General features: G+C 46.0%; 1 protein-coding gene across 8 annotated transcripts in view; it reads left to right on the top strand.

The window, feature by feature from the left end:
- The window catches only part of LOC100649250 (protein Fe65 homolog), a 150,081-nt gene that overhangs the window by 44,698 nt on the left and 83,541 nt on the right, over window positions 1-21,842 (top strand). The window contains exon 1 of one of the 8 annotated variants that reach the window (XM_048414418.1): window positions 8,535-9,103. The exons of the other annotated variants lie outside the window; for them this stretch is intronic. Within the exon in view, the coding sequence (XP_048270375.1) occupies window positions 9,082-9,103 (22 nt within the window). The 5' untranslated portion in view covers window positions 8,535-9,081. Of the gene's footprint in view, window positions 1-8,534; window positions 9,104-21,842 lie in introns of those variants that run through there. 8 annotated transcript variants of the gene reach the window in all.

The following is a 21,842-nucleotide window of genomic DNA, read 5'->3' on the forward strand; positions in this document are numbered from 1 at the left end:
TCGCAGAAATTCGATTATTCAAAATAATTATGGCACGCGCTGTTCGCATAATCGGATTCGATGACGATCCCTATCAAATTATTTTATAAATATCGATATTAAAGTTTTCGAATGAAATGTCATCGTATTACGCAGAAGAATCGTAGGCGATATCTTGAAATTTCATGAGATATCGATCGCGAAGAGAACCACGGGTCTCGTCGAGCTACAGAGCTTGCGTAGTACTTGAATTGCAGCGGGAGTTGCAAATTGATAGCCCCGGAAAACACAAGCTAATTAATGCCTTCGAAAGAAATTACCTCCGGTGTAATTCGGCCGGTGTACTAGCTGTTAGTCTCGGGATAGGAGAGAAGCCACGAAGAATCGAAGTGGTTGGCCACGGATAATGGGAAGAATGGAAGATTGAAAGCCTCCATTTCCCTTTATCTTTTTTCCAGCCGTTCCGGCCTTTTTCCTCGGCAGCTCGTCATTTACGCCACGCTACGAATCAACTATCTCTCCCTGTAATTAAATATTTGTCGTTCGCGTAGCCGATGGGCATTTACGTTTTCGACGTAAGGGTAATTTTACGTAGCTTCTGGCGGATTTACTTGGGCAGGTTCGCGCGGTCACGAACTTATCGGATAAAACCAGGGATATCTAATAGTTCTTCTTTCATCGAGTTGAGTTCTCGCGCAGAAAAAGCGGAGATCACGTACGTTAGTTAAGACTTCGACAGGTTGTTGGATCTCAAGGGGATGACGTCGGTTAAGAAGCAATTCTCGCCGGATGAATTTATGGCTGGTCCGGATTAACACGGTCGACTGCAATAAAAGTCACGAGGTTTGGTCATCCTTCCTTCTTTCCCTGCTCACCTTATCTTTACGTTCTCGTCGTCCCTTCCCTTTAATCTTCTTTTTCATTTTTGTCTAGGAAGACTCCGTCATCCGGTATCCTTGTCTCACCTCCCCCCCCTCTCTGTCTCTCTCTCCCTCTCGCAGAAGTTTCTGCGTTCAAAATGCTTTTCTTCTTTATTCCTCGGCCTCTTTGTCCTCCCCCGATCCACTCCGATTTAGAAGAGAGAAAATGAAGAAAGAAAGGAACGAGAGTGAAAAATACAACCCTCAGCCCCTTTTTCGTTACGAATGGACGGCTTCATCGGCATTAAACCACCGGAATGTTCCTGTTTTCGAGACACTCTGCCTTCGTTCGGTGAATCTCTTTCCTTTCGCTCGCCCCTCTCTCCCAGTATCTCTCTTCGGCACTTTTTCCTTGACGCATCGGATAAAAAAGGCTCGTGGCGTAATACAATACGTACTTACGTGCAGATTGGTTTCGTACAGCCGCGAAGGCGAAGCATTTATGCCGCGACAAAAGACAAAGGACAAAGCAAGAGGGACGATTAACGAAATGCAAGAGGGATGGAACGAATGTATCGTAATTTACGATCGCGTTATATGAGAACAGTTTTGCATCAGAGCGATTTGAAAAACGTTGAAGTCGATGTGGTAAGGATTGTGAGAATTTTCCTGACAATGTATCGGTCGAATAAAAAATGTTCATCTTTAACTGTAACGTCGTTACGATGGATAACGCGAGTCTGAACTTCTCGTGAAAGAGTTCGTTATCTCGTCATTGATAAAGGCAATTTTAACATTTTAACTAACTTTCGATCGATCCTGTTAATTACGAACGTTTTGCCACTTATATTCTTCATCTAAATCGTACCGAGAAATATGCTATTCGCCTGCAATATCATCTATACAAAATTGAATGTCTATTTATTGCCTTTCTCTGGCTCCTTTTGTTTGGAAAGCTTGTCAAAATTCTCTTTTCAATGCAGGGAACATGCATGAAATTCGAGTCATTTTCCTCTATGCTTTTAAATCTATTCCGTGGTTAAATATAAAATACTGTCATAATACCAATAATACGTTCATCGCGAATATTATCTGTGAAAACGAAGAACATGCCAGACTCGAGAAAATTGTATCAAGCACGATAATCTTGAAATGGTTTTAGATACATTGTATTTCGATAGCAAGAGTGTGCTAGTTTCAATAATAGGTCCCGACCAACGTCTAAACGACGTTTTGTTCGATACAATATCCAAATAGAGTCGTCGATAATCGATTTCCGCATCTCAGATTCGATTAAAACGTACCTAACGAAAATTTTGTTTCGTCTTCTATCGACAACAGCTGTATTTATAACGTAATTCCCGATAACTCGACGCTGCTTAAGTTACTACATGGTCTGACCGTAGTGCGTCTTATTCTACTTGACGGCGGTACGTTGTTCGCGTGGCGGTTGTCGAGTTTCCTACGGGGCGGTACGCCGTTAAAACCGCCGTTCACGTAGAAGCCGGAGGTATATGTCGAAGACATTCGAATCAGCGATTTCCGAGAAGCGAGGTTGCATTCTGGTTACCCCGTTCGACGTCTGCACAAATCTCCCCTCTGGCGTTTTATCGGGCCGAAAGCCGGAAATACCAATGCAGGCGGAAATATCCAGACTGCATTCCTCGGTATCGGGCCGTTGCTTTGCGAGAACACGAAATGGAGTCCCGAGGAGCTCTTTCAGTCGGATATGTGATCGCGTAATGGACATGCTCCCTCGTACAAGGCACAAGGAAGACTTTTCGACTCTGCTGGTCGACCGATCGAACGGATTTAATTCGATTTTAGAAAAGTGCGGTGTCGTAGCCGGCGACGAAACGACGGTTGAGGATAAAATGCGATTCGACGACACCAGACAGTATCAACGATTCGATGTTTCGTTGATTTTCCTCGGTTCTCCTTTCCCAACGAATGAACGAAATCCACGGAAGACCTTCGTCGTCGTTCCTTCGTTACTCTCCCTTGATTTCTCTTGGCATCCTCGGATTCGTCCATTTCGTTGAACACTGACTTCAAATCGCATTTGCGATAGAACAACAGGAAACATAAGACGGAGAAGAACGACAGAAAGGGGTGCGAGGAGAAAGAGGGAAGTAGGCGGGTAACCGGAACGTGTCGCTAACGTAATAACATTTCAATTCGAGGACGGAAATTGCCAGAGGGCATGGCAACACGTCCCTCGCAGTTACGGGGTGACTACCCTGCTCTCTCGTTTTTCACCCTTGCGTCCACTCTCATTTTCTCTTAACGGAATGTCCGCGAACCTATAAGAACGTAGAGGAACGTCACGAACGTGAAACAACGTCGATCGGTTTATGATCGCTTCGACTGACCGATCGATTGATCGTTAAAAACGAATCGAGCCCTGGTTTAAGTCGATGTTGCCGCTCCGTTTTCACGCGAAGGAGGGACTAACGAATCACGCGCAGGATTTTATATTCGTTTCGGTTTTACTCGCGCGAAGGATTCTTCACGTTCCGTTTTAAATCGAGGCATTAATTACGGCGCCACCCTCGGCCGGAATAATTCCCAAAGAAGCGTGCCACGATTTTCCCGAAGTTGCGACATGCGAACCGAGAAATAGGAAAGAGCACGTTGCGATGGGGGTAAGGAAACAGAAAAAGGGAACAAAAATAAGCGAAAAACAGGTTGCTCGGTGAAAACGCGAGGCCCCAAATGAACCCAGCGCGTCGCGCAGCCCCGTAATTGCGTTCAGCGTCGGCGTCGCTTTTAATTAATGCGACATACTTTTTTTCATCGCTAAAAAGTGCCACATCCTCGTAATCCACACCTGCCCCTTGCCCCCCTCGCCCGCTGCTCGCTGCCTGCAGGGAGTACGACCGGTGGGTGATCGTTAAATGGATGAAAAAAAATATGCAAACCCTCCAGGCACTCTTCTTTTTTCCCCTCCCTCTACCTCTGCCTCTCCCTCGCATTTCTCGTTTCTCCCTATTTCTTTTCGCCACTCTTCCTTCCTCTCCTTTTCATCTTCCTGTTCTCCCTCTTCGTCTCTCGCTTTTCTCTCTATTATTTTTCCCTTTTGTCATTCGCGATTTCCCTGTGCCACCATTCCTCGGAGTCCTTGCGGCGGAAATAAATCCAACCGGATCGACCACCTTCCTTTTTTCCTTTGAGTTTTCGTCTCTATAACATTTTTCTCTCCGATTCGCGTGCCTTTTATCCCCTCAGCTCCTTTTTTCGTCTTTTCCTCGCCATCGACGCGCCGCACGACCCCATCGTCGCTGCACTTTCTCTCGAGAGTATTAATCCGCGTAACCTACATGTGAGCAGGGGGAGGGGGTTGTGCGCGAACGATGAAAAGGACGACGATAAAACCTCCTGTGTAGGTGTATGCAAGACTCACCCACGCCAACGACGACGTACCGCGCGTGTCGTAAAAATATGATGGTCGCCACGCTGTGATTTCTTCGTCTCTTTTTTTCTTTCACATCCTTCGCTTGGAGGAAAATCCGAGACAAGCTGCCCTCCGACGCGCCAGCCTGATCGTTTAATACCGGAATAAGTCTATGGAGAGGCGATTCCTTCGAGCTCGGAATAAAAAGGGAAATATCGTTCCTTTTATACCTTGAATTAACGTGGTTGACGTTTACGCTTTCCTCGTCGCTTCTACTTATACTTCCCTCCGGTATTTATTCTAGCCACTCGAGTCGACAAACGTCTCGAATTTCAAACAACGTATATACGTCCCCAAGTTTCGTACTCGTTCGTTAACCGATACAATTCATTTCTTGGTCGTTCTACGAACGGTGTTTCCTGTTATAACAACAGTGACGGTGCACCAACCGAGTTTTTCGCTGTCCTGTCACCTGCACAAGAGCGTCTTTCAACGAGCGATATTCAACGCCAACGGGATACCGTTCCTAGGGATGATTTGTGTAGGTCATCGAGCAGCTGTTTTGGTAGATACCAGACAAACAACGCGGCAGGCGAAGCGAGATGCGTGCGGCAAACTCTGATTTACTCGCAGTTTACACGTCGAACGCTTTCACGCCTGTAACCGTTGACACGAGTTCAGCTGTTACTGGTGTTTGATCTCGCATAATAATTCATCTGTTTTCAGCCAGTTTTCCACCAACTTTACCATTTTTTTCACATTTTCGTTCCTCAAAGTTTGTCGATAAAAAGCCAGAATCACGAAGATCGATGATTTTCTAGCAAATCAAACTAACGGCGTAGCATAAATTCCTGTTATATTCATTTTAAATCCTCCAAAGGAGAAAGTTTCGGTGCACGCGTTACAGTTCACTTTTGTCGGCAAACGTCGAGTTTAGCGTCGACGAAGTACGATTACGCTTTTTATCGCGGTACCGTTGACTATACCAGGGGGATCGTAAATTTGTAACTTGCGCCGGTCGGGCGTATGTAATGCCCGTTGAAAAATCGCAGATATTCACGTGGAATTCGTATCACGTGGCGGTAACGACATCGATATAAACCAAGGTAAAGAAAAGAGAAGAAAAAAAGATTAGAGTGGCGTGCAAAGAGTGGAAACTATGGCCCGTGAAAAGGCATTACGTATCGGTGATCCTTAATGCGACGAAACAGAAGGTATATCGATCGTCGAACACACGTGTTCGCGGAACTCGAGCTGATTCGAGAAACAGATCTCCTGGATACGTTCGTACGTGAAAAAGTCGAGATAACGTTGCTCGCGAGAATTGAGTGAAAAACGAAGGGTGTCCTCGAAAGAAAGAGATTAATCGGTAATCGCAAACCTGTCGCAAACTTTAGAAATACGACATGTAGTATCGAAAATACTTTTGCGTCCATCTCTGAGCCTGAAGTTGAGCAATGGTTATACGTATCGATGAAGCTACTCAGAACATTGACTTTAACGTTATATTATATTTCAAAATAATTGAAATCCATAGAGTGTGCTATATTCTATATAATTACCGATTAATTACGTAATCCATATGTCTCTGTTCCGCTGCCTTTTTAATCCTGACATTTTATCCCTTCCTCGTTTATATTACAATATTATAGAGAGTAGATTCGACCAGATGAAAAACCAATACGTTTCCATCGGTGGAACGTGTGCTGAAAGAGCGGCGTGAACAGCGATGGTAAAATGGATTTGAAATTAAATTGCGGCGCACGATTATTAAGTGCTGGAACGCGCTTTTAATTACGCGTCTTTCCGAGTTGCACGCTTTTAGCATATCCGAGAGTCAAAAGACTCGGGCAAGCTGTGGACTGCATGCTACTGCCCCGGTTGCTAGGTTCTTTCTCTTTTCTTTCTCATTGAAGAAAGTTAGCCACTGACCGAATGTAGTCGTAAACGAAAGCTGGAAGACGAGAAGAAGGAAGGGGAACGAAGAGAACTATTTCGTTTCGCGTTAACGTTTTTACGTTTCGCGAGATTTACTATCCGATTCCCCGTAAACCGATGATTACGCGGAATTTAATTTGGTTTATGGATTCGATGAATTAATTTCATTAATGAGAAAATTACGAAGCGCATAGCGCATCCAGGTCGGATAATAACTAATAATTACGTACTGCTTATAAACGTCAAGTTGATCGCCGCGTCGAACACGCGTACTGCGTGCCAGGTAGCAACAACGCGTTTGCAAAATGCAACACGTTTTGAGAATCGAAGACTCGACTGTCCTCCGAGTTTTGGCGAGCCAACGTCCTCGTTATATTCCCAGAACGTTTCTATCTCGACTCATAAATCGAAGTATATGCAGCGAATGTCAATATATTGTCAGATTATACAGTTTTTCCGATGCTATCACGCCCATTGCCCCTAAAATAATCCCGATGATCTCTATTCACGCGATATCCCTTGTTAATAGAGTCATCGATCGTTGGATGACATATTCCAAGAGGGAGAACCGATAGAGAGAACGAGAGGGTAGACGCGGAGATAACCGATCGCAGCTTTCCTTTTTCCATCCCTTTGGCCCGATGATATCTTCCGAAAGGATTACTCGTTTCCGAATCGCTTCGGAATTCAAACTAGTACGATACAAGCCGATCAAACGGCGAACTGAATTTCATAATCGATAATTTTCATGGCGAATAAGCAAACAATTTTCCCAACAAAAAACGGTCGATCTGTCGACTGTTTCGTGATCCTGGTACCTCGTTTATTCATGAACTGTTTACGGCATGGATTAACTCGCATTATTTTCCACCGGGCGAGATGAGTTACGGTGCACGTTTCTCGGGGAAAAGTCGACGGAGAAACGCAAATAAAAGGGGCGGGAATGGAAAATTTTTACGACGTACAAGATTTACGGGGAAGTTTTTTGGACGCGTAAAAGTTTCCCAGTAAATCCACATCTGGCAGCAGTACCGATCGCAGTGACGGCTGAATCGTGAGCCGCGCCGCCGGTAAGGCGATTTTTCCGTGGAAATTTTTCGGAAGAAAACATCTACAGCGTTGATTTACCACCGGCTTTCGCGCCTCTTCCACTTTCTTTCTCTCTGCAGCCTTCCTCTTTTCTTGCTTTCTCTTTCTTTCCATCCAATGCCCCCTTCCGCCGTTCTTTCTGCACCGTGGAATTTCATTTCAGCTAGAACGACGGCGACCTCGTAGCGTTACGTTGGAAAAACCTTGTTCGAGCGTGGAATACAAACAGGCAAGTTTTCGGCGCTAACCTATTTCCCGGTTCCAGGAAAAATGGTGCTTGGCATGCGTTGCATCGTATCGCAATTTATAGGGGCGCCGCCACTGTGTCACGTCCCGTGATCTCTTTTAACGAGTTGAATCGAACGGTTTAGCCGGCTGATATAGACGTTACGTAGAATGTCGCCAAACGTACGCTCAAAATCGTCCACTGGCTACTTGTAATTCTACCAACGATCCGTACCTTTCCTTCCTTCTCTCTTTTTATTTTTATAAATTGTTTCTTCCGTGGGGGGGCATAATGGCTTTTAAACGCTCCAATATCGAAGGTATGTAGAAGAAGAGAGCATTAGAGAAACATCAAAGCGTGAAAGGCTCTTTTGTTCGTGGACGTGGTCCGCCGGTACTTTAATCCTTCCCCGAGGATCCCAAGGATCGACAGTCCTGCCATTGCGTCACACATCGTTCCAAGATCGAACAGACCGCATGACCATCTATCCCTTCCACGAACGTTTCCCGAAGTCCGCAAATACACCTTTATGCTCGTTGTTCGTTCTCAAACTGTGAGAACCCCTGCGGATGACGTCACCCGGCACATGATTGGCCGACCTAACGGTCACGTGACCACTCGCTTGGCCAGTGTCTGGGGGGTTGTAGAGTGACTAAGGGAGAGGGTGGAAGCGCGAGCGAGATCGACGAAGGATGAGAAAGAGAAAGAGCGGAGAAGGGAGTTCGGAGAGCAGGTAGGAAAAAAAAGGAAGGGAAGAAGAGTGACGAGGATGGTTCTGGCGAACGTGCATCGGAAAAGGAGGGATTGAACCGTGGGGAGAAAAGAAGAGGGCAAAAGAGGAAGAAGAAAAGGAACGAAGTTGGAAAGAAAAAGAGGGGGATGAGAAAGGACGTGGAGGGATGATGTTCCGCGCAAGAAAAAGAGCGAGAGAAAGATATAGATGTATAGATAGCGGTTGGTGGCGCGTTGGTGGGGAGAAGCGTAGGGATGCAAGAGGGTAAAAGAGAATTGTTGGAAGGGGTTAGAATTGGAGGGGGTAGCCGTGAGTCTCGCCAGTCACTGCGACGACCGCGACGCCCCAACGTCTCGGGGTGCCATTTGTTCGCTGCTGACCTTAAAAATCGTCGTAATTTTCGTCGACACCTACTTTACCGATTTCGAGTCGATACGGAACCAAGTAAATCCACGTACGATTTCACGGCGTTGCGAAAGATTTTACGGGCGCGAATGAAACGGATCGAATGGAATCGAAGTAACCGCGCAAATTTGCGTATCAGTGCCGGGAGAGAACTGGAAACCGCGTTTGTTTCTCTTTCCGTACCGTGTTATCGCGTCCCCATCGGTTCCACGATACACGCGAAAATGTGTTAGAAACTTTTCACGTCTGTTTTATCTTTTTATTTTGCTACGTGCCTCTAAATCTCTAAATATCTGAATATTCCCCGTTCATTCGCGGAGAACCCTTTACTTCGCGAAAAAAATGAGTTAACCTCGTGAGAGGGTGGAAAACACCGAGTCCTTCGTGCACGAGTTTCGCTTCGGGAACCAGTGGAGCTATCGAGGACATTTTTATAGTTGCGTAAAACACGACCACGATGGTCATCCACGGAGTGAATCGTAAGTTATGTGTCCCTTATCATCCTCCTTTCGAGCGTATTCCCTGAATTTTTACAACCACCTAATCGACGTTGTCGCATGTACATATTCAAACATCTTCGAAACGATTTACCGTGCAACGATCAGGTGATTGAAAAGTCGTCGAATATGCTTCTAGTTCCTTCCTTCCCTCCGTCTGTTGTCGAAACGTATATACATGTACGATTAGCAACAAATAGAAACCCGACTAGCTAGTGCTCGTTTAAAAAGACAATTCATCCCTCCATGTGTTTGTGTTTCGTTTAAATGTAACCCAGCATCGAACGCATTATTTCCGATAAGCATCCTGATAAAGCAAACCCGTGTATATAACGGTTCTTAACAAATTGCATCCTGGCACGCTATGATTTTCCTAGATTCATCGTCCCTAAAAATAATTACGTTCAATCACTGCCATGCCATCGATCTAGTCGGTTTCGTTTCTACGTAGTCACGCGTTGCTCTTCCTCGAGAGTCGCTTCGTCGAAAGCTTTCCCAAGTGCCAATCACCGAGGTCTTTGGCACTTTGGTTATTTCGTGTCGACCCTGACCAATCGCACACACAGTGGCGGTAACGGTATACGAAAAACGGAAACGTTTGGTCGCGTGACCGAGGAAGCGGTCTCAGGGCACGCCTCATTACTCATTGTAACCGTTCGATCACGCGAGATCGGAACAGACGTGACGGAACCGACGACCCGGTCAGATACGCTCTGACGAATGGCGAAGATGCTGAAATCACGACCTGTTTGATCCGTATCGCGACCGCTATACTCTTACCAGTTTACACGGCCCCACCGGAAACTTCGTTAAAGATGCATAGGCACGAAGATGACCTCTCGACGCGTCCACGCGAACATCTCTGTACCGAGCGAGGAAAATATACACGCGTTAGAGCACGTTGATGGCGACGATCGTGGAAATTCCTCCTTTTGTTCCCGGCTCGATAGGTTTCAAAGGCAGTCAGCGTTAAAAATACTCGAGAGGCTTCCTCCGATCGATTAACGACTGACTTTTACTAAGAATTTACGGGCCGTTGTTGAACCTGTCCGACACGCGATCCTACCACTAGTTCGATTCTTTTTCATGGCTATCGATCTCGCGTTGCACCGACGCCGTTCCACACGACGTGGTCACATACGAGAACGTTAGAAGGGATCGGAAAAACAGTCGCGTATCAAGGATATGTAAATTTTATTACGAAGCTTTTCGTTGGCAAGAGGGAGAAGAAAGACGATGGCGAGCGTTAAACGTGATGGGCCACAGTTATCGACGGAGTTGGCTCGCCAGGACATCTGGGAAAACGAATTTCCTCGACGAATTTCCGACAGCTCGTAAAACTCGCGCACGCCATGCCCCGATAATACATTAGCTAATTGTTACATCGGTATCGAGATCGATCTTCTTGGTTCATTTTTGTCACTAGCTTTCGTGGACTTTGAGTCTCTTTTTTTATACGTATCGTACAGCTTTTGCCGCAAGTGTAATTTTTTGTCGGAGTAATTCGAGATAACGAACATCTATATCGTCGCTAACTGGTTACAGCTTTGTACGATCGCCAGATTGTCAGAGGTTCCAGTTATCATTCGTTTTGGAAACCAATAACGGGGCGCGTATCGTTATTGAAACAGGAGAAACTCGTCGGTAATCGAGCGAAAATATGATCGCGTTCCTTTCGCAGTTTTTCGACGAGCAACGAAAAAATTGATTCGTCTGGAAAATTGCATTTCGATGTTGTATATGGATCGCTGGACTCACGCCTATTGGCTAATTATCGTCGACGTATCCAATTCGTTTATCATTTCCGTTCGCCGTGCAATTCTCAGCGAGCTGTTCTCTGACCGGAAATTAGCGTAAGTAAATTTGCCTTCGTAGTAGATATCGACTAACCGACGCTTCTATATCGGAGGCCAGGTACTCAGAAAGCTATTTCCACCGCGGAAAATATCGTAGACGCAATTAGGTGGGTAATAACGCGTCTCGTGTTCGTGGAAGAGTCGTAAAAAAAAAGGGGGGAACGGAGATAGAAACAGAACCACAGGGACGAAGAAACAAAGATGAAACACGGTGTTTCGAGTAATAAGGAAGAAGTTTTATTCTAGCACGAGAAAAACTTTGTTCGCTCTTACATGCATAACAAATTTCAGGTTTTATCTGAAACACAGCCGTGTAACGCGATTCGTGGATTATCTCTGTTCCCAAGTAACTGTATGGGTTACGAAATAATGCATTCTATAGGATAAAGAGTTTCGCAATCCACATATTGCAAACAGGGTCACCCATCTTGGTCGTACGGAACGATCGGTATCGAAACATCGTTATAAATCGTAGGACTTTTTCTTTGCTGAGTACGCTAAACGACAAGAAGTTGGATGGTTTTAAAAGAACGATCGTTTAAAGTTGGACGAGATGGTAGTATTCTCGTAGTAAATTCCATCTAACCGTCGAGTCACGAATTTTCAATGGTTCTCCCTTTGTTAAAAAGCTCCAGCGAACGAGCGATATCGAACCAGCCACCGTCTCGCGAAGCTATCCTTGGTAGTTCCTTATAAAACACAATTACGAGTCTTAACCAAGTTTCAACGCACTTAATTACTCGAAAGTTAGAGCCAGTGCCCTGTTTCAGCCTGTCTTATCCTCTTCCATTCCCTGCATCAGCCATGACATCGTCGTACCAACGATAGTTAGGGCTTTTCAGTCGCGGCACAGGGCAATAATAATGAGGACGAAAGGTGGCTGACATACTCCACCATCAACTACGCCTATCGCCTTAGACAGCGTTCGCTTCGCAGCTACTTTAATGCCGCGCTCTACCACCGAAAGGTATAGATAACGACGAGTACCGAGTAATTAGCCTCCAGTTACGTGGAAGAACTATGAAAACCTCTTGTTAGAAGATTTCATGTTTATCCGCTATCTGATTCCTTCCGAGGAACATTTTGGCTTCGATGCACATAAGCCAATTTTGTCGAACGAGCATTTATATAGCGTATAGGTTGTATAAAACATTTTAAACGTCATTGGCATTGTGACGAGTCACATCACAGTTATGTTGGTCTTCGAAAACAGTTTGAATATGTACATAGGAGTCGCAAGATATTTATTGCAAACATATATTCGGTAAAAGACTAATATACGGCGCGAACAGGTGTCTTAAGCATATAACAAGTGTTAAAGATACTAGTTGTAATTAGTTACAGTCACAATTACCAGTGAAGTTCGGTGATGATGTTGTTGCGGAGGAAAACTATTGATGGGTGTTGCTTTGCGGCCGCTTTGTGTAAAAAGATGTTTTGTAGCGATTAAGGGCTTTGACAGTAAAATAAAAGGACTTAGTTTTATGACAGTCCCTTAGGATTATTGCGGTCCCACTTATTATATTTACACGCCGAGTGACCGTCTTGATCGAGGGATGAATTCCGGTTTATGTAGAGAGTCACCAGACGTAACAAGCTGTGTAGAATGTTCGAATACTCTCGTGCGCCACTGTATGTACAATTGTCACAGATCTGGCGGTGATCGCTTTATTTTATGGTTACAAAAACACTACCACCCATGCGCTAATGCTGCGAAAACGCACGAAACAAAATTGCTCATCCACATCCAACTTTACCATTAAACTTGCTGACCCTTTCGATATGCAATGCACTGTTTTGCTCTCACGAATTTCATTGCTCGCACAAATACCGCTAATCGTATAGACTTGGAACGTGCACGCGAAGCATTTAAATCTTACAGCGAACCATCGCGTTCAAAGCCAGAAGGTTGCGGTCTTGTCGTGACGTTCAAGAACCTCGAAGCTACCTCAAACAACGTCGGCCTCGAAATTTCTCCATCTCATTGCACGATATACGAAAGTGGCGGGCACGGGTTGCCGGGTCTACGCGGTCCCTGCTTCCTCCGGGTCGGGAACGTCTCGCCGGATACGACCTTCGGGGCTACGACCCTAAATTTCCACGTCTACCCATCTGTAAATTGTCCGACGTAACTGGAGGCATCGTGCCGGCGTCGCAACTGCGATGCCTTCGTTGAAATACGAGCATCGTACACTGGCGTGGATGCGCGTGCATGCATCAGACACGTTGTAACGCCTCGTAGATTTGTTCTGCGCGTCGCGTCGCACAACCGCATGCAACTCGCATTCCGCGTAATGGCAGCCGAACGGAATCCTTGGGGTGCATTCGCGATGAGCTGCAGCGATTTCGTTTGTTTGTCTTGCTCGATGAGAATCGATCGATCGCGTGTTTGCGCCCTTCGAAATATTAACAACCGTGTCATAATTGAAAACGACAGAGCAAAGACACGATGTATCTTATCTTTTGATTTCACAGGGAGACAATTTTTAAATTCAGTATATTGTAATAATCTCGTATTATATTACATTTGTATTTGGCTTGGCATACATATGTATTTTTCTCACCCTTTTGAATAATTCACGAACGTTAGTAGTCATGACATTAATTATGCCATTGATTTTGTATGTATAATACCTCGTTGATGTGTATACATATCGTGTATATTTACAATTTTCTTTTTATATCCTTGAACTTAACAAGATCGTTCTCTTCCCCAATTATTATATATATTGTATCAAAGTATTAGCATAGAAATTAGAATAAAAAGAACACGTTCATTACGTATTCCAATGTGATAGTCAATTATTCTGTTATTTTCTTTTCTTTCTTTCTTCGATTCTTGATTGTAATTAGGTTGACATTCGCGTTATTAGTTTCGCGTCATGTCAGCTTGAGTAGAGTTGTCTAAGGGAGTCAACGATGTTTATGTCGATTCAAATATGCTGGATGGATTAATTCATATTAAATTCGACTAAAATACGGGGATTACGTGGCACAAATGCGAGCAGTCGTCATGCATGATTGAACGATTCCACGGCATATTGTGTACCCGCAGATGGATGTCAGCTCGAGGGGAGATTCCGAAGGCGTATTCACGATATTAATAGTCGTAGTCTTTCCTCTTCTGTCATTCATTTCGTGCTAATAAATGTTTGAAACTGTACTACGAAGTGAGAATCGCATTTTATTTTCTAACTTTCATAAGATTCCTATGCTTTACATATTAAGCGAGTATTTTGTTCCTTAAATTCTATTTACGATATTTTACATATATATAAAATAACATACACCCGTCTTTTATAATAAAAAGAATTTAATGACCACCATTAGTAAAATGAAAAAAGAATTTATGCGTCGCGGGAATAGTGGCAAATTAGGTTTCCCCAGGTACTTCATCTTTCTTTCCACCCTCGAACTACGTATAAAATGATCGTACTCGAATCTCATAAACACGAAGCATTATTCCAAATGGGCGTTTGACGATGGCGCGAAGGGCGCAAAGACGACCGACAGGCACAAGGATGGTATTGGTATCTGACAAAACGACTCTCTCGTATCGTGATATACGCGAAAGGATGCCGCGGAACGGCTTTGCCACAACGATATTTTCCATTCGCAATATCCGTCGAGGCAAACAAAAATCTAATACATATTTGTCCGTAGTCGCGGCTGTGGTCCGCATAACTGGCTACGGACACGAAGTGTGGAGGAACAGAAGGTCGTGTGTGGGAGGGGCGGTATCATTGAAGGGGCAGAGGCCATGGTGGCTGCCTCCCGATCTGCCAGTCGAACACGCAGCCGTACGAACCAACACGACGACATTATCGGTTTCGCATCAACCGTAGTTTACTTCGGCTGCATGTGTCACGCTCCTTACCATTCACTCGTTTCGTACTTACACGCGTATCAGTGTAGATTTGAAGACCCGTGTGTCGCGATAAAGCAGTCTTTCCATAGCGCTTTCGACGCTGTGGAACGACGAAAGTCAGCGACAAAATAACGTTAGCCGATCTCTCCGTCGAAACGAGATTTTGCCTGGGAGAGGGGGCGGACATCGTCTCAAGGTGACGTTTACGCGGCGTAAAAAGCGCGGAAACGGTTATATTTAAGCGGAGTTCTCGCTCGGAGGGAAGGGTCGCGTCGTTTGCGCGCGTTACACTTTTACGATTTACTTTCTGCCCTTGATACACACACGGGTCGAGCCCTCGAAACACGAGGGGCTACTTATTCAATATCGTGCCCTGTCTACCTGGGGCACTACTGTTTGCACTCACGGATCGTATTCCGCTTTTCATGGCGCGATAAAACACACAGATCACGAAGGGGGTGAACGCGTGTATCTTCTCGGAGAATTGCCATGGCTGGCTCCGCGGTAAGGCAGGAAGGGCATGCACATACATAGTTGGATGCTCGGATGAAAGCGGATGAAAGGGATGTCTTTCTCCGATACGTCAGCTTATCTTCGTCTCCTGGCGATTCTGCGTGGGCGAGCAAGGTGAGGGTTACGCGCTTCTGTCCGACCTTCGCTGAGTTAGTACGGATAAAGCCGACCATCTTTCAATTATTTTCTGGTATTATTAGGTCCGACGTGCAGAAGATTCTCGCTCCGTAAGAATGTCGCTTTCGTCCTTTATAGTCACCTTAGCCGCGTAAACGGATAGCTTAAGTTATTCTCGTCGCGAGGACCCTTCTGTTCCTTTTTCGTCGTTTTTCTCTAACGAACGTTGCGAACACAGTGTGCGACAGGCACATCCGTGGTTGGTGGCCGTAAATCCGACCTGGCTGTAGAAAAATTTCCGGACAAGACGCGAGCGTGTCACCGTATAATATTTGAGACGTAAAAAGGGGCATAATTCGGTCGTTGCCAGCGAAGAGCAGAGGCAGTCGGTGAAACTCTCGACGTCGCGGCAGAAATTCGGACTGCGCGATGAGGACGAGCACGAGGACGAGAAGAGACGAGGGGAAAAAACGAGAGGAAATAGAGGAAGAGGAAGGAGAAGGAGGGCTGCACGAGTTCGCTCGCAGACGAGTCGAGTATCTCGACGACTTACTCGACTCGGTTTTTTAGAATGTGACGAGGATATGCGGTCGATGGGGAACGAACAATCTTGCAAATGAACGGATCGCCTGGGTAAAAACAGCGTTTACGGCTGCCGGTAGTTGATTTCCGGAGCCAAGTCCTTCAATTAACGAGACAAATTGGCTAAATGAATGTGCCTCCTCCGAGGTAACGAGTGACGCTACAATTCGTCGCGCTTTATTTCACCGTTCCGCAGGAATACCAAGGCCGAAGGCAAAGAAATTGTACGACGTTCCGAGTGAAAGGAGATCCGTTAACTCGTTTGTACCAAAGTCTATCGGCGTGGATGGCGGCAGGTGGCTGACTGAGTCAGAAGTCGACGAAGGGGCTACAATTTTTCGAATTAATAGACTCGGCTAAAGAGAGGAACGAAAGCGGTCGCCGGAGGAGCTGAAGTAGCAAAGAACCGTGGGCCTGGCCTGTTCATGCATAATACATGCCACGCGCGGCAATATGTCGCCCTCGCTGCTTCCCTTGTTTTATGAATCCTTCTTGTCCCTTCAGACCGGCTATCTCGACTACTTCCAAACGTTGCCGCAGTTTTTCACCGCCCCAGGCTAGGGACGAGATTCGTCGTCGTCGTCGTTGTTGTCGTCATCGTTGTTGTTTCCTTTTCTGGAAGCACTGCTTCTCGAGATCCACTAACCCGAAACTCCACTCTTCTAAAAATTATTTGCCGTGGCTCGGTCATCTCGTTACCCTGGCAACCCGAAACGCGAAGCAAATCAGCTAGGGAGCATCGTGCATACAAAATACTTTTACCGAAAAGGTTTATCATTGGTCTACAGAAGAAAAGTAGATATTTGCGTAAGTGGAACGATCGAAGCTGAAATAGGAAACAGAGAAGAAGAGAAGGAATGAAACGATGACAGTGGACCACGAGGTGGATGCTGGCAGAATCCTTGGTCCGTTTCCACTCTCTGACCTCCCTCTTCCGACAGTTTGCCTTCTAGCTGGAGAAAATTTATGGCAAATTGTTTTAACCGTCGGCGTGGTAGCACCTGGTGCACGAAATATACCCGGTATATCGGCCCGCTGGAAACAGGCGTGGTCGTGCAGCAGATTTTGCGATGACACCGAACCGGTGTCTCCTTTTTCCTGTGCCGAGCACGCTGGGAGATTTGGACGACAGCAGGAGAGGAGGAAGTCTCTCCCTTTATTAGTCGGCTTACACCTGGTATTTTCTATCTATTAAATTTCGAAGCTCGCCAGTTGAGCTCGACATCGTTGGAGACGCGAACAATTACGAAACTGGAGGCCGTAATCCTATTTACCGGCTTGCAAAATTATGATGGTCGTAAAGTTAACGCTAGACTAGCTAGAAAGCAAAGAAAGCGTCGTAAAGGAAAATGCCGAGAAGAAATGAAGGAAAGCTCGGGTTACGCGAGGACAAAAGTACTTCTAGGACTAACGAGGACTACGTCTTGTCGGAGAAGAAAGGACCGTACGTTTCGCCACTTTATTACGAGGCTTACGTCGAGTTTCCTACCTATTAACTTTTGTGGACAGAGAGGTAGGCTGGACGAAGAAACGAAAGAGAGCCTGCATCCGGCTTGAATTCCTTTCTTTTTTCCCCCTTTCCCTTTTCTCTCTCTCTTTGTCTCTCTTTCTCACTCTCTCTCTCTCTCTTCTCTAGCACCATATCTTGAAGTTGAAACGAGAGCAGGAGGAGCAGTTGAAACGAGAAACAACTGCGAAGAAGAGAAACAAGAGGGGAGAGAGGAAAAACACGCTCGCGCAGTGAACAGGCGTTGTTTTTTCCCATTTTTCTCTCGTTATAATGCAGAACAACGAGCGAGTTGTTAAGCGGCACGACCGCGAGGCAAATAATTATAATTCGCGTAACGTTCGGGGAATTAATGTCGCGTATATGTTTAAAATTCCAGCACGCATTTCGAAGTGGACCAGCGAGCGCTCTGACGAGACAGGGAGAGAGAGCGAGAGAGAGAGAGAGAGAGAGAGAAAGAGGGCCCGGTTTTCTGAAACGAGACGGGCAACTGCGCGAAAACACGGCAATGCGTCTTCGAACGCCATTTTTTAATTACGTTGAAACGCGTTTAAACGCGGATGCGCGGAGTTTATAGCGCGCCTGGGCCATTATTTCTGGAACGAGGCAAACTTCATTGTCGTCGTGGAACGAGGAGGCGAACCCCGGCTGTTCCAGGGGAGCATTGTGCGACCGCCGTCGCGGCGAGAGCGTCGCCGCCGCTCCAATTGTTAAGACAAAAAGCCGGATTCCTCGAGAGTCTGCGGAATGTAAAGCTCTGCGACCGGCACGCCGAACGGAGAAAATTGAAACGCTCGGAAGTTCTCGAATGACAAAGATTCTCGAAGAAATTGGAGCAGAAAGTGACGTAGGGATTAAACTGCGGGACAAAGCGCGTTGAGCGCAAAAGGTAGAAAAAGAAGGAATAAACGGAAGAAAAGGAAACCGTTTCCCGTTTTTTCTTTCGCTACATACCACCTCTATTCATATTGTACTTGATGTATACGGCCTAGTATGTATATGACCCGATCCCCAGACCAATACCATTTGCAATATTACGCAAAATTGGCGCAACGACGCGAGCCACGATTTATTCGGCCGACCAAACCGACATTAAAGCTTGATTTATGACACTTAAGAGGATAAGAAAGCACACAGAGCACGAGCTTGTAACTTGCGATGAGAATGAAGAATGGATAGGAGAAACGGTGAAATTGCGAAGGGATGGGCTTGTCCATTAGCCGCTTGGCGTATAGTGAATAGAATGCGTGTTTTTGGGAAACGCGGCGAGCAATAGCAACATTATGTAAACCGTGCAACAAAAGTACAGGGACCGCACCCTCGCGATGCCTTCTCTCTGTTGATGCTGTCGACGGCTGGATTATGCGGAGAACGCAAGCTGAAGAACGATTATGCGGTTGGGTCATGGACGAGAGGGTGATCCGGCTGTAGAAAGACATCCTTGTCGGTGTGTTTCGAGGTATACAGGCCGACGTACATCTACAAACGTATCTGTATAGATATATATATATATATATTATACATGTTCACGTATATACGTTACGTGTATACGTGTATTACCTCGAGAATTTCGTGGATTAGAGAGAGGAAATGGAAGCCCTACGCAAATGTGTCGAGACTAGAAATGTACCTTTCGAGGGTTATACCAACCGCAGAATATTAATACGTTCCTCTGGCCTCGTCCGCGTCTCACCAGCACTCGCAAGTTGTGCAGACTTTTTCTACTTATGGACATCGTTTTTGAGGATTTGGAGTTTCGAGGAATCAAGAAGGACACATAAGAAAATTGAAAATGGAACGGGAATAATTTAAGAAAGTATTAGAAGCATTTATATTATATTTAAAGGTAAACAGCTGGCAATAACCGAGGATATGCACCCACGAGAGTACAATTAAACCAGGGAAAACTCGGGGGACCAAAAGTCAGGATGTAAGCATGAGACGAAGCTTCTGATGAGAGTAACAATAATATCCTACGACAGTCTTCATCAGAGCATCATACTATTCATATTCAATCTCAACAAGATCGTACAACCGACGTGATCAGAACGTCAAACTCTTCGTGTATACGCAAATAAATGACCAAACCATAGTAATACTCGATATATTTAATTTGCCTCCACCTTGAGCGATAATCTCATTCAAGGTCCCCGATATCAACCGATCGGTTGAACTTGACCGATCGCTGTTTAGTTGAGAACAATCGCAACAATCGTATCACCTCGAAATTTATGCTCGTCTGTGCGATGCAGCTCGTGACCGATAGAAAGAACAGCGGAGTAACGATCTGGCAAACGGACCCGAAATCCTCCGTATCGGATACGCGTTTCGGGAAGAAAGAAAGATAGAGGACGAGACGCGAAAGAAGAATCAAGTTTGCAAGGAAATTCAAAATTTCTTGTCGCTTGAAGTCTTGTCGTTTGAAGAGTACGATAAGAAGGATCGGCGTATCGTAGAACACTTCGTTATCCGTGGTAGGAGTTTTCATTTTCAGAGGAACCAAAGCACACAAGCTTAGAATATTCACGTTACTCGACTTCTTCGATATTTATTATTCCCTATCTCTGTGTTCCTGGTCTATCACGGACGTGTGATGCTCGGAAAGAAACGAGAAGCCTGAATATGCAATAAAGTATGCAAAGGTGGTAGAACGGAAAACGCCCTTGTGGCGGGTATAACATCCCGATAGCATTCCTCGTCGAGGCAACGGTCTCGTTTCCTCTTCTTTTTCGTTTCGTTTCCGCCCCGCTTTTCTTTTTTCGTCGTGTCACGACTCCTCGTTCATTCCGTTGTTCCCTCGGCCTCTTTCTCGGTCCGTGGCTGAGTCGACGCGTACCCGCTGTTCCCGTCGGCCATCCCTTTTCCCTTCTATTGTCTCTGTTTCCCCCGTTCGACGGTCTCGCCGTCGCGCAGTTGGCACAACCCCATGCAAATGAAATTACCGCCCCACTTTTCCAACGGTGCACGGAGATCATCGGCCTGGTTGGTCGTCACCCTGTCGTCTCTTTCGTTCCGGGAGTATAACAGAGTTCGTCATGCACGTAGTAGCACGCGCGCACGCGCGACCTCGAGCACCAATGAGACAGACACACACACGCTCATAGCTACGTACACAAACAGGTGTATACGCGTGCAAATGCGATACACGCAGACGGTGACGAGTAACGCAGGAGAAATTCGCAGAGATAGTTGGCTGGAGCGCGGCCGACAAACTCACACAAAGAGCTAAAAGCTTAACACATCAAATGAAAACACGTATTTGCTCTTCGCTTGTCACGTGCAAACAACCACGCGTGAACGTGCCTGTAATACGCGCACGAACGATTTGCCACGATCTCTCTACTATCTCTCTATCAACGGTTCGCTCTTCCCTGTTCGTGCAACGCGCGAGTCTCACCGAGTTCACGTCACTGTATCCCATCTCTCGGTCGCGCCTTGCTACAGTTTCCGGTGCTGGTCCACCTACCTCCCCTCACCGTGATCTGATTAACCCTTGATGAAGGCGACCTGGCGCAATGCACGTCTACGAAATCCTTGGAAATTAGTTGGCCTCGAGATAAGACCAAGACCAAGACTGAGACTATCTCAGTCGACTTCCATCCTCGTTCTTGGTGAACTGTTTGGCTAGCTTTCTCACGGTCGTTTCGAGCTCGAGATCCCCTTCATTTTTGACGCTCCGAAGATGGCTGGCGGTTTATCGAGGGTTGACTTCTTCGTTTTATGCAGGAAGCTTGGTTAACTTCACAAGATACCGAGAAGTCGATTCAGTTGTCGGAGAAATTCTATACGAACCATTTATCTCGGTGATTTTCCTTGAAAAATTCGACGACCAGTTGGCTCCATTGTCATTTCGTAATTACCATTCCATTGTCGAAAGGGCTAACTCACGAGCCATTCTAGTTAACGCGGTTGGCCCGCGGGCTCCCCAGGGTTTTGCCGAAGTATCGCCGAGCATTTTAACATTAATTCCAAGACAGCCGGATTCAGGGCCATTGTTTGCCCTATCGTAGGTCGGGGAAGAAACGAGAATGGAGACGGCGATCCTGGTATGCTGGTTAACGTCCGGTCCGTCCAGAATGGCGCGAGTTGCCTCAAGGGTCGTAGTCTCTATTAAAGCGGGATAGTCCAGTGGACCTTGTCAGCAGATCAAAACGCGAAGACCGCTTCGAATGGAAGCAGATCGCCCGATTTTGTGCACGATTGCGTCATGACGTGAAATTGCACCAGCTAGAAAAACGTACTCGTTCGAACAAATAGCTATTTCGCGACAGAAATATT

This window comes from Bombus terrestris, chromosome 2 (genome assembly GCF_910591885.1).
Source record: "Bombus terrestris chromosome 2, iyBomTerr1.2, whole genome shotgun sequence".
NCBI classification, from domain to species: Eukaryota; Metazoa; Arthropoda; class Insecta; order Hymenoptera; family Apidae; genus Bombus; species Bombus terrestris.